The 14,083-nt window shown below is 38.2% G+C and overlaps 1 protein-coding gene across 3 annotated transcripts in view; it reads left to right on the top strand.

Moving 5' to 3' along the window:
• Window positions 1-12,623, top strand: part of LOC120422024 (5-hydroxytryptamine receptor 1-like) — a 105,487-nt gene extending 92,864 nt beyond the window's left edge. For all 3 annotated transcript variants that reach the window (XM_039585347.2, XM_039585346.2, XM_052706269.1), the window contains one exon: window positions 9,295-12,623. In XM_039585347.2, the coding sequence (XP_039441281.1) occupies window positions 9,875-11,314 (1,440 nt within the window). In that variant the 5' untranslated portion in view covers window positions 9,295-9,874 and the 3' untranslated portion in view covers window positions 11,315-12,623. The remainder of the gene's footprint in view (window positions 1-9,294) is intronic.
• The last annotated feature ends 1,460 nt before the right edge of the window (window positions 12,624-14,083 follow it).

Genomic DNA, 14,083 nt, shown 5'->3' with positions numbered 1-14,083 from the left:
ACCACAACGTTTCACACTCATCCACCTAAGTGAGAGTGCATGTAAAACATCACTTCCACAAAATCCAATCTTCGTTAGTATAAGTGGAATGGCATCAACAGCAGCAGTAGCTTCCGTTAATGTCTATTCCTGTCAGCACTGCTCGGCGCTCATCTGCTTCCTTCTGGTTCTCAGCCCAACTAATCTGGAGCATGCAACTCTCCGCCAGGACGGCACAAACGCGATAAGCATAAACAACGGAATTATGCTGAAGCCGAGGACAATGGGAAATGGTCCTCTTGTTCCGTTCATAGGGCGTGTGAAACATTCCAGGCATAAGGTTTTGTATTTTAATTATTTTGGGTATTTTTTTATTTTTATAGCTTTAATCAAATCATCCAAACATAATAAAAAAAAAATGAATATCTGTAAAATTAAATAACGTTGATATTTTCCTGAAAAAAAGAAAAATAATTTAGTCAAATAATAACTTGAACACTTTTAGGTGAATCAAACCACAGTGTCTCGCAAGCATCCATCAAGAATGCAATCCTCACTCTTAAACCCATAGTGCTTGATGGTTGAGTTGCTGTTTTTTTCCTTTGCTGTGTTGATGTTTGCATTTCATGTAGAAAAATCCTCTCGACTGCACACTTGATGGTGTCGCCAACGTGGGAAAAGGAAAAATCCGAGAGGGATGGCAACGTCAGTGAATAATGAGCTTTTTTTTTTCGCGTTTAAGCCTCTTTGCAGCACACTTGGAACATAAGCAGGAATTATGCTTAGCTGCTGGTTAGAGGCAGGACGGACGTTAAATAAGGACGTTAACGTTACAAATTAACGTTACAACAAATGTTATTTATAATTAAAAACATATTTTGGGCTAACTTAAAATAAATTAGTATTGTTTGTGAAGAACATTCCATATTTTTAAAGCAGTAATTCGATGAACAAGTATCATTACTAAGATCTCAATAAAATTAATAAAAAATAATGACCAAACTTTTGCACATTTTTCGAAAACATTTTTGCTCATTTTTTGCAAAATGTGGCTTGTCAATTTTTTCCCGTTTATTTTGTCGGATTTTTTTCCGGTTCAGACCTGGTAACTCTGGCTAAACCAGACGCAGAACAACACAATTATTGGCTTGATTTCCCAATTTGAAACTTAAAATTGCTTTTAAAACTGCTGTTCCTTTTAGACTGTAGTCTCAATTGACCTCAGGAATTGGTGCACAATAATATAATATAAATATACAAACACTAATTATTTTGTAATGTTTTTGACCAAGGAACTTCCATGACTTTGAGCCAATTCGGTGCAAATTTGATTTGGATACTGCTGGGTTGCTGTGGAATCACTGGATTATTTTATTTCTTTAATTCATTAATATATTAAAGTATAAGGCAGTTGCATAATTTAAGTACTTATTTAAGCATTTGAGATACCCGTTGCTGAACACTAAAACATTCGTTTTGTGAGAAGTTTTAGCTAAACACAAAATGCATTTTCTTAGAACAAAACGGGTTAAGCTGTTAATTTGTTTGGTATTTCATCAATGCTCAAATTTTCAATGCAAGAAAAGGACTTATTCGAAAAAAAAAGAAAGGTCAAAATCTAAACATTTATGTTATTTTGATGAAAAGTCACCTAAAGGCTAAAATTGGACCCGACTGTTTGAATGAATGGACTCCATGTCAAACATCTCAACGTGCGCCGGCAACTCTTTACTTAGTATCATGTCACCAAAGTGGCTAACTTATTCAATTTAGGGCCACATTTCCGGTTGCACAAATTGAAAACTAATTACAAAACTGTGGCCGGCAAGCGGTTCTGCCACGGTGACACCTTTTCACCCTGGTGCTCTTCACCGGAAAGTTATATCGAGCTGAAAGTTTTCGTCTTTTTTATTTGCTTGTCAGAGCTTGTTTCCTGTGTAAAAAAGAAGAAAATTTTGAGAAGAAAAAACATTCCAGTTGAGAGATCGTAAAAAGGAGGAAAAACTCATCGCCGGGAAAATCGTCCAGAATAGACAATGAGTGTAAATGTAAAAGGATTCTAAAACTGCTTGTGGTATGCTGCTGTTCCTGGTGTCAAGGTTAGAGATACCTCGCAGTTTCCGTTTCGCACATAAAATCGAAGAAAAGAACATCGTGGAAAGCATAAAAACTATGGCACCTATAGTTTCTCGTTTCGGGTTTTATTGCACCTGAGTGGTTTGGGAGGAAAACCAGCTGTTCTCGTACCGGGAAAGAACTTATAAAAATAAACCCATAATTGAAAAAAGAGATTTAAAAATTTCAAAAAATGTGAATGGTTTCAAACATGAAATGTTAAATCAACATTTTTCTGCATGTAAAAAAAGTGTGGAACTCCTGCAGTTGTGCTGTTTTTGAGGTGTTTTGTTCTATGCACAACCATGTTGAGGAAAACAGTATTTTAACGATGAAAAAACTGGAAAAAGCTCCAGCCCAAACGAATGTTCACACAAAACGATGGCTTACACTCTGTGTGCCACACCAGGAATTTTCACCAGTTACTGCTACCATTATGTGAAAAGAACTTGCACTGTGGGTGATTATAGAGTTGGTTCTAAATTTGTGCGCGTTTGAATAAGATGAATTTGTCATGGACAAGACCAATGTTATTAAATTCTTTTCAAGTCGAATTTGAGCAAATCGATTGACTGTTATCTGCCGAGATACTGGTGGGTAACATTTTTTTTTGCATTATGCTCTTGCGAATATTTTAAAAATTTTATGTTGCCCCCTCTTCAAATCTGTAAAAAATTATGGCTTTAATTTTTTTATGTTAATGTTAAGCAAATTGGAAAGAAATATTAGTAAAAACATCCGTTTGTAAATGTAAAATAAACTATGCAATCGAAAAGTACTTTACTGAAATTTGTTTAAGGGATTATATACATGTAAATCGGCCTAAAATGTCAGATGTTGGTTTGAGCACACACTTAACCCTCTACTGCCCAATTTTTTATTCAAAGTTTTTCATTTTGAGCAACTTTTGTTCTACGAAATCTTTACTTCAAGGGTCCTAATTTTAGGTTCAAAGATCAGAAATCACTCACTCATCGCCGAGCGAATCTTTGCCGACTGGAGCTCGCAACCAGTCGCGAGTGAACACTACACTCAGGCTGCCAGCGCTTTACTCAACCGCTTCTTCCAGCGACATAAATACTTCTTGAATTTCTTTGCCCACTCCGTCCGTCGACCCGAGTCACACACGAATACGTTCAGAGAGGAGAGAATCTAACAACATACCAGCTTGGCGCTCTTTTGGCCTGCACTACCACAGTTTGCCGTAAAGTTGTATATGGAATGATGGAAATTGCTTGTAAACGTGTCTTTGATGTCGTGTTATCAACAAATTTGCATAACATTTTTGATAACATTGATTTTAAGCAGTTTAATAACTGAGTAAAACAAAGCCACTGAGTGACTGAGCGACATAACGCAATCGGTCTCTCTGAATCATTCGCTGTACTAACCGATTGAAGTGAGAAGAAGAGCAAAGAGAGAGTATTCTGTAACGATTGGTAAAGGGACGTGGCGTTACATCGTGCTGCCATCCGATTTTTTTAAGTGCAAGAGTGGAAAAGTGCTGAGTCATCGTCTAAAAATAGACGGCATCCTATCTCGCCCAGCAAAATGAAGTCGATAAAGTAGTTGGTTTCGATGAGAAAAAATGGAAAACGTGGTCTAAAAATAGCGACGCCATCCCCCTATGGAAGCAACAAACGGTAGGAAACGGTCAGAGCAGTTTTTTGTCGCTTTCAATTTGTGGTCACGAGTAAATGAGTCATTTTGGAGCAATCAGGACCCTTTCTTTACTTCTCTTGTTTCACGTTATTCTAGTTTAATTTTTTGTATTTTAATTTGCATTTATTTTGTTTGTTTGTTGGTAGTATTTTGCCTTTATATTTTTTTTATGTTTTTACATGTCACTTTTTCAATATTTTGCTTGCTTTTCACATTTTCTGCTCTAGAATTGCATCAAATGCAAAGAGGCATAGTCTGGGACACTATAAAAATAAATGAAGACTTTTTTTAACATGAAATTTAGGAAATGCTATTAGAAAACACAGTCAAAGTTGACCCATTTTACATGTTTTTTAAATATTGTTGAAGTCACATAAAACAAGTCAAACTTCCAACCCAATTTTTTTTATAAGATCAAACATTGGTTAATGCAAAGTTAAAAAGGTTGTAATCCAGCTACGTGTAAAAGGCCTGGGTGTAAAATAATTATTGCATTATTTTATGCAATTTTATGTAATTTTACACCCTGAAATATGTAGCCCATCAGTATGGGAAACTTCAAGCTCATATATACGTTTATCATATATATGCTTTTCATCGGTCTGATGGCCGAGTGTGCTAAGGCGCCAGTCCTTACTGATGGTGCTGAGTTTGAATCCCGTCGGTTGCAACTTTTTTTTTTGTGTTTGCGAAAAATTTACATGCAGTGTGTAATATTAAGTGTTTATTTTGACGAAGGAGCGATTTTACAATCGGATTTTTTGCTGTGTGAGTATAGGAAAAGCGTGACAAAGGGAGGGGGGAGGGATGAGGGTTAATTTTGACAGATTTTAGCGTGACGTACTTTATGGATGAAGCCTTTTCAAAAGTGGTCTGGTTTTTGAAGATGAGAAAAAAGTCGATAGCAAGCAAACTGCCGAGTTCAGAAATTTAATTAAGTTAATCAGAAGTTTGTAATCACGATAATAAGTATTCCCCGACTCGCGATTTTGAAGGCACCGTATTTGGAAAGTTGACGTAAATAAGTCGTAAGCAAACAATCTGTCGAGTTTTAAACGCATATATATTTTTTTGAATTGTTGACGTCCAGGTCCTCAAAAAAATCAAATCTTTTCGATTTTTTTAAATAGTGTGTTCTTTTTGGAAAAATAAAGCTTAGAAAATTAAGGAAATTTTCTAAAAAATGCCTAAGAAACTTTGTAGATTGCGATTGGTTCTTTGGTTTCTGATAAATAGCGTATAAGAGAAAAAGAAACAGGAAACTTGAACGTCTTTATATTTCACCCAAACAGCCCTCACCTTTTTATAATGCTAATATCTCAGCATCGAATGGTACAATTTGAATTGTTAAAAATTGAAACATAGAACCACTTATATTTGAAATTATGTTTTCAGAAGCAATATGTTCCAAATCATATGGTTTTCAAATAGTTCATTTGCCCACAGCAACACACTGTCCATTCCGTTTTTTCGTTGTCACAGCAGGACATTCCCATCCGCCCAGCATGGGCACACCCGGACCCCAGTTGTGCAGTGGGTCGCCGCACACCTGGACTTTCGTTTTCCGCCAGCATTTTTTTGCAACACCCCATTTGCTGTGAAAAGGAAATGTACACCCAGTTTGTGTTTCTCTTTTATTTTTTGCTGCACTTTTCATTTGGCCCCCTCTTCTGTGTGGCAACTTTAACGTTTGCATTTGCAGATTCCTTCCCACCCGGTGCCGAGAGGACGTGAGTCAAACTTTCTCCCATTTAACCATTCATCATAGTTTTCTGCTTGGTGGGAAAAAACGGTTGAAAGGATGGTGTTAAAGTTACATTGCACAGGACGTTGTTACTTTTGTATTTTTTGTGTTTTAGGGGAGGTTTTCCGGGTACGTTCAGATTTTTATAAACGAAAATTTATTTAAAAAAGTGCTCAGAGATGCCCCAATCTACCCTTGGTTTGCTGTGCCCATTCATTCTCAACAGACCGTCAAATGTTACGGAGCTTTTTAGCCAGGAATGTTTATTACTGTGTTTTTCTGGTTTGCAGAAGCAGTAAAACCGTTTCTGCAAGGAGGTGTGGAATTTAAAATTGCTTTTTTTTGCGGAAAAAGGTTTTTTGCATAATTTATATGATTATTTTTGTTGGTTTCACGTCACTACAGGTTTCTAGATGGGGTGAGGATTACGAGTAGATTCAATTGCTGTGGCAGTTTGATACAGAACGAATTCGCTAATTCGAATGGAACTGCATTCGAATGAGCGAACCCAAATTCGCTCTTTGGAACGACTGACGGCCGTCAGACGCCTGAAACCACGTGTTCGGAAATTGTTGAACAATTATGTTGAAACGTCAACATCAGTTTGACAACTGGTTTTGACGGTTGAGTGCTTTTTAATTCGAATACGTTCGAATTAGCGAGCATGTAGTGTTACCAGACGTACTCTTTTAAGAGTAAATGTACTCTTTTTGAGCCGAAAAAAAAATGCGTACTCTTCTTTTTTCAAAAATTAGATAATTCGGGTTTTTTCGGTGCTTTTGAGGTGCTTTTTTTGCTGATTTAGGTGCTTAAAAATACGATAATATAATATTATTTCGGGCTATTTAAGAGCGAGTCAACGAATAGCCACCCTTTGTATGGGACGTCGTTTGGACCTCACCAATCTGCCTGAAAATTTCAGGGATTGTTTGTACATTTAAATTAGCATCTAGCCAAAATATGAGCACTCTTGGTCAACGGGAAGTGGGGCAAATCGGGACACAAAGTTTGAAGATTCAATAACGTCAAAAATATTAAAAAGGCTGTAACTTAGGCAAAATTCAATAAAATTTCAAAATCCAAAATGCATCCCAATTGGTTAAATATTTCATTTCATTTTATAAGGTTGCTTTTACAATAACATTTGTGCAGTTGTTATCCTGAGCTGAGATATGGATTACCTTTCAACAGCTGATTTGTTCAAAATGGGGAGAGAGTTTACTGGTACTAAGGAGAACGAATTAGACAGAGAAGGAAAAAAAAATGCAAAAATAACCTTCGAAACGGTTAAATATAAAGCGAGTAATTGGCATTGTAGTGAAAATATAGCACAATTTTCAAACTCAAATAAAAAAGTGTTCCATCCAGATATCAACTCGGTTCGACCTACAACTTGTAGGAGACAACTGAGACTACCATCTGAGACTGAGAACGCTTTGGGTAAGGCAGTTTAACATATTAAATAGACACTTTTTCTTTTAGTGATTTTTTTGGTTGTAGATTTTTGCTCGACCCCTTAGATCAAATTTTCCGGTGATAATTTTATCATATTCGCGTTCCTGAGACAATTTCACAATAGAAACATACATAGAAATGTTTATTTTCACCCATTTCAACCCTTTAAAAAATAAAGTTTAAAAAAATTAAGAAGCTGCCTAATTCTGGTGACATTTAGCATCCTTGGAAACGAACTTGGTTTTGAATACATGTGAATCGAAGATTTTTTTAATCTTTATTTTTTGAAGGGTTTAAATGGATGAAAATAAACATTTTTATGCATGTTTCTATTGTGAAATTGTCTCAGGAGCACGAATATGATAAAATTATCACCGGAAAATTTGATCAAAGAGGTCTCCCAAGCAAAAATGTACAACCAAAAAATCAATAAAAAAAAGTGACTTCACCCCGTATTTTGTTGCTTTTTTTAAGCCCTTTCAGATGCATTTTTAATTTTGAAATTAAATGAATTTTGCCTTTCTAAGATTTTTGACGTTTTTGAACCTTCAAACTTTGTGTCCCGATTTGCCCCACTTCCCGTTGACCAAGAGTGCTCATATTTTGGCCAGATGCTAGTTTTATATGTAAACAACCCTTGAAATTTTCAGATTGGTGAGGTCGATGCGAGCACTTGTTTTTTTTCAGCACTTGTTTCGAAAAGTAATACTTTTCATCATTTTTTTTATTTAAACGGTTAAGAGACAAAATACATGAACATTTGACTTATAATTCCATTCAAAGGGTGTTTTTTTGAATTGCAAAAAATGTTTTATGGAACTCGTTGCAAAACTTGTTTTTTTTTCAGCACTCGTCGTATTTATCTAACTCGGTGAACCTCGTTGGATAAATGTACGACTCGTGCTGAAAAAATCATCTTTTTGCAACTTGTTGCATAAACTACTATTAGAAGCCTTAAACCAGGGGTGCCCAAAGTATGGCCCGCAGGCCAAACGTGGCCCGCGATGTGATATTTTGTGGCCCGCGGACCCATTTTTAATGATCATGTAAAATGGCCCGTTGACCACTTGTAAAGTGATTTTATACTTTTTCAAAATTATGGTTTATTTTAAGTTTTTATATGCTAATCTTTTTTATTTTTTTGTTAATAAAAAGAAACTTATGGTTTATCAATATTTTGATCCCCACTTAAGGATACAAATAATTTGTTCAAAATATTTTATAATTAAAACAATTTCACACGTTTCAATATGAGTGAAACTAGTAAATATCGTCAAAACTTTCATCAAACATTTTTAGAAATATCAAAAAAACGTTTAAGTTTGACTTAGGTAGAATTCTGTAATAGTTGCAAAAATAAAAGTTTTCTTTATTAATTTACAAGTCACCCTCAAACTTACATTGCACTTCCTTAGGGATTCGAGCTCATTACAGTTAGATAACGAATCTGATTGACTATCAACTGATTCAGGCAGACAAGCAGACAGACAAGTTTGCAGCAAATATTTTACAAAGCTTTCGTCGATCAACCCACCCTCCACCATTATTAAAAAATTGACTCAAAAAACCAGGAGCATAAATGTATTTTCAAAAAACTTGAAAAAAAAGAAATTTAAGTGCATTTAGCTGAAATTAATTAAATATGCATTCCTTTGCATTTAAAATCATTTGAGCATGTTTGGGTTTATTAAAAATAATTTGAATTTTAGTGAATTTTCGATTAAATAAATAAATGTTGATTCGCTTTTTTTTGAAAAAAATGATTGCAGGTTAACTATACGGAAGCTTAAAACATTTTCTAAAAGTTGTTTTTCATTGAAATGTTCAAATTCTGGATCTCAACGATTGTTCATTAGCCACACTTAACTTATAGAAGAATTGTTCAACATGTAATGTCACCACAATTTTCGAAATATTAAAACAAAACTTTATTTTTTTTTTGAAAACACAAGTACATTCAGCTAAGAACTTTTTTTTTCAAATACCAGAAACAACAATACCGATAGTAACTCGTTATTTTGTGGTTTCTATTATTTTGAAAAGACATTACAGAAATGTAATCTTTTACATTAAAATAACGTAATTTATTTTTTTAACAACCTTTTTTTTGTAAATTTGGCCCGCAAGCTCATTTGAGCTTCAAATTTGGCCCGGCCTTCAAAAACTTTGAGCACCCCTGCCTTAAACTGTGTTGAATCCAATCTTAAAATCTGTTTTGGCAAATCAATGTAATCTTTTATCGCATTACGATCACCTGTTCTTTTTTGAAACTAAACAAGAGTTTTTCAATATTTCATTTAATCACTCCTTTTTATTTTTCTCTCTCTTTTTTCTTCTAGACCTGACGGCAGTAATCAATCTAGCACCAGCCCGCTGCCAACCCATCTCATTTCGGCCGTGACAGCTTAAAGCTTCCGCGCTCCCCCAGAACCACCCGCCCCTCGCGCTGAAGGTCGTTTTGATATCACATAAGAGAGGCCCGCGTTGTCACCTGCGACTTGGATATCCTTTAGTCTCCCCCTGGGTTGTAATCAATTATTATAAAACCGATCCCAACCGACGGATGGGACCTGCCTCGTCGTGGTGGCGGTGCAGAGTGTTCCGGAAAGGATGCTGCGGCGGTCGTAATAAAAGTCCTGCCGTCGGAGGTTTGATCAATCACCCATCCCCCGCCATCGGCAGTGAGGTGTAATTAAGTTTGGAAAACTTTTGCATAAAAGGGTGGCTAGTGTGAAGATGACGAAGGGTACGCGGTGTTGTGGGGACGTTGTGTGTGGTTGTGGGACGGCGTAGATCAAAGACGATGAAGATTAAAGGTGAACGAACAGTTGGTAGTAGTTTTGTAGAAGCTAGTGGCAGGTCACCCGAACAGTAATTGCACGGTACGACGGCGTTGAGAGCCCGTGCGCTGGTCCTTATATGGACGTGCTTGAACTGACGCGACTCGTCAATGAACTCACCGTTGGAAGTAATCTTCAGCAGACGCAGCAGCAACGCGACATTCCCAAGTTGTACGTGTCGGCGGTCACGATCAGGATTGGTGAAGGTTTGCACGAGAGTACGGCCGCGGCGGCTCCGTTCGCCCTGTTGACGCTGAACCAGACGCTGGGGGTCGTCGGTGGTGGTGGTGTTGGTGTTGGTGGTGGCAACGACTCAGCATCGGACGCACTCAGTGTGGTAGCGGCGGCGGCCACCAGTACGACTACCACTGCCGGATCTATCATCGGGTCGACCCTCGCCGGCAAGGTGCTCGAGCATGAGCCGGAGATCGACACGATCCGGAAGGTGATCATCTGTATCGTGCTGCTAGCTGTGATATTCGGAACGATCGTGGGCAACATTTTGGTGTGCGTGGCCGTTTGCTTGGTGCGGAAGTTGCGTCGGCCATGCAACTACCTGCTGGTGTCCCTGGCGGTGTCTGACCTTTGCGTGGCCTGCCTGGTGATGCCTCCGGCGCTCATGTACGAGGTGCTCGGTGAGTGGAACTTTGGGCGAGTTTTCTGTGATATTTGGGTTTCGTTCGACGTGCTGTCGTGCACGGCCTCGATCCTGAACTTGTGTGCGATCTCGGTCGACCGGTACTGGGCGATTACGAAACCGCTGGAGTACGGCGTCAAACGCACTCCCCGGAGGATGATGCTGTGCGTGGCGTTGGTTTGGCTGGCGGCCGCCTGTATCTCGTTACCACCCCTGCTCATCCTTGGCAACAAGCACACAATCGGCGAAGGTGACGATCAGCGGCCATTTTGTGCGGTCTGCGAAGACGTAGGTTATCAAATTTACGCCACCCTGGGGTCCTTCTACATCCCCCTGGCGGTGATGCTTTTTGTATACTATCAGATATTCCGAGCCGCCCGACGAATAGTCAAGGACGAAAAACGGGCCCAAACAAGACTGGAAAACTCCCTCGCAGTAGACAAGAACCAGGCGATGCTCAAACCCCCCGAACCGGTCGTCAACTCGTCGGGATCGCCCCACCAGAAAAAGCTTCGCTTCCAACTGGCCAAGGAACGCAAAGCCTCCACCACTCTTGGCATCATCATGTCCGCGTTCACCATCTGCTGGCTGCCCTTCTTCATCCTAGCCCTTGTCCGACCCCTCATGGACGACGACTACCCAACTCTATCGTCCTTCTTCCTCTGGCTAGGCTACGCCAACTCCCTCCTGAACCCCATCATCTACGCCACTCTAAATCGCGACTTCCGAAAGCCCTTCCAGGAGATCCTGTACTTCCGCTGCTCCAACCTGAACATCCTGATGCGGGAGGACTTTTACCACAGCCAGTACGGCGAACCCGGCTCGCAGCGCTTCGTCCTGGACAACGAGGGCCAGCACACGGCCCGGGAGAGCTTCCTCTGAAATAACCGCAACGGCTGCCCCCAACCCCACCACAACCAGCACAACAATACAATCAGTGCACCACCACGTGATTTGCACCACCAACCACCACCACCACCATCAACAACAACAACACAACCCTTCTCTAGTTCTGAACTCACAGAAGCAAGGATGGAATCACTAATATAGCGTTAAACGTTGTAGAACAGCTTAGGAACCTAGTATAAACTAAACTAAACTATAAACCTAGATAAAACAAGCACTGACCAGCAGCAGCAACGGCAGTGGCGAATGTGACTGAAAAAGGCTCATTTTTAGTGTGTAATGTGAGTTGTTGGTATAAACCGCGGTGAAAGTTATTAAATTAATAATTTCTCACCTGATTAGTGTTAAAAAAGCGGCGCGAGGGTTTGTGGAGGTGCGTTTCTGTGAGGGTGCGTTCTGGTAAATTTGAAAACTTTTTGGTCAATTGTAAAGTAGATTTTTATTCTTACCTTGCATCAAATTTAAACTTCCAAAAAATGTTTTCGACAGTACAAAAGTACTAAATGACTAAAACAAGTTGAAAAAAAGAAGAAAAAGAAGTTGACAATTTCAATGGGCAATTCTTGCAATAGATTGTTATATTTCCTTTTTTTCCTTCAATTTGAAAATTGTTTTTTATCTTCTATAACTTTACTCGAAAAATAAATTTCTTGATTTGACCTCTAAGACCCAGCTTCACGTATACATATCGACTCAGAATCAAATTCTGAGCAAATGTCTGCGTGTGTGGTGGAATGCTGATCAAAATAATTGCACTAGATTATCTCGAGACTAGCTGAACCGATTTTGTCTGTTTTGAACTCATTTCTCTCGGTCGTGGAGTCCCATTAGTCACTTTTGAAAATTATAAAGTTTATTTAAGTACTTCACAAGTTTTGCTATTAAAACGATTTTGACCAAAGTCCGGAAGAATGGCTGATTTTGGCGTGACATACTTTATGGATGACGCCTTATGGAATCAGCCTCGTTAACCTAAACTTTGTTTGCATGTATTCAGGCGCAATTGAATACAAAATAAAATCCTTTTTAATTGATTTTAGGATGAAGGCACCAATCACTGAGGTGGTTTAAGTAACATTTTTGGGTCAGTAATTCGTAGTGCATTTGATAGTTTGAAGATTTTGTTTTTGCTAAATAAAAAATACAAGTTAGGAGGAAGTTAATTCTTTAAAAGTGATGATTTGAACTATTTAAACAACCTATTAAAACATGTGTAACACTAGTTTGGTAACTTTTGACTGAGCTATTTATCATTGAACGCCAAAGTCAAATCCGACCGAACCGGCTTTTAAAAAACTAATGAGTCACCAGGAACAAATTCTCGAACATTTTTTACCGTACATCTTTTCTATTTAGTACCTACTATTCTCTTCTTTGGCCATTTTCTAAATTCGAGATTGATGTGTTTTTTTTTTCGTAAAAGTAGAGTAATTCTCGCTGAAAGTGGACCACTATTTACACAAGGTGCTCAAAAATCAAAAGCAATGTACTTTTCCAATAGCCCCCACCAAGTTATGAATGAAACCATGTTTGGTTGGTTGAATTAGTCCTCACCTCGGCGCCACGAAGCTAAAACATTTTTTTTAATTGGTAATTTTTTGACTTAGGCGCGTCTACAAAATTGCTAATAACTTTGCAAAACTTCAACGAACCCTTGATGTTTAGGGGTGTTTTGGAAAGGAAATGAGCAGAGCTTTCGAATGCACTTGTCAGAAAAATACCCTTCCATACATTTTTTAGCCATAAAACAATAATGTATTTTTAAAAGTCATTTTTGAAGGCCGGCGCCCCGCTTTATCGAAAAACTGACAATTTCATTCGAAAGCTGAGACGATTTCACATAAAGGACCAATAAATCTAAGGTGTATGTTCCTCCTATCTTTTTTAATCTTATTTTGATTCTGAGAGCGCAGCGCTCCGTTCGTATTTCGGGCGCCCAAAATGTTGCATTAGCTTGCCCCAATTTAAGGTTTTGTCAAACAATATAGGTGCTCACTTTTTAAATGATAGTTTATTATCCAAGGATCAAGATGCACTATCGATAATTGACCAATATTTAAGGTTTTGGGTTCTGCCAGGCAATTTAATGTCGAAAAGTTGTTTTTGTTTACTTTTGTTGTTGTTAAATGCTTATTTACAATTGGGTGGACATTTTTACAGTAAAACTAATGAATGTAGCATGTAGGAAATTGCACCACGAACATTTTTCTCGAGGAGAAAACGTAATTTCGATACTCCAACGCAAAGATATTTGAGTTTTAGTGAGAAAATAGTGCCAATTTTACAAATTTCCCAGAATTAACAAGCACGGCCTATTATTTACATGCGGCATATGTTTTGCAAGCCAAAGTATGTTTTTTTACAGTTATTTAGGTAGCTGAGTTCGGATCTGCAATCAAATTTCAGATAAAAGCGGTGTATGCACTTCGGAAGGAATCGGTCAAGAAAAAATTCAAATGGGCAGCAGCTGCAGCGAAAGCAAGCCAGAGAGGGTGAATAAAAGCCCCAAGGAAACGCTCCCTCTCCTTTGTTCTGCTGTTCGTAAAGCTGTTTCTTGACCCCTTTCCTTCCGATCTCCATACTAGCCTAAACAGTGAAATTTCGAGCCACACCCAAAAGTTATTTGCGGTAATATGCTGTAATTTTAATCGCTAGTGAATTCGGTCATATTTTATCTTTTGCTCACCTTTAATTGATATTTTACTCACGGATTTTTTTATGAAGAATGTTTTTTTCAAGTTCTGA

The sequence above is a fragment of the Culex pipiens genome, chromosome 1, assembly GCF_016801865.2.
Source record: "Culex pipiens pallens isolate TS chromosome 1, TS_CPP_V2, whole genome shotgun sequence".
NCBI lineage: Eukaryota > Metazoa > Arthropoda > Insecta > Diptera > Culicidae > Culex > Culex pipiens.
Note: the sequence above shows the minus strand (reverse complement) of the source record. Positions and strands in the feature narration are given on the sequence as shown.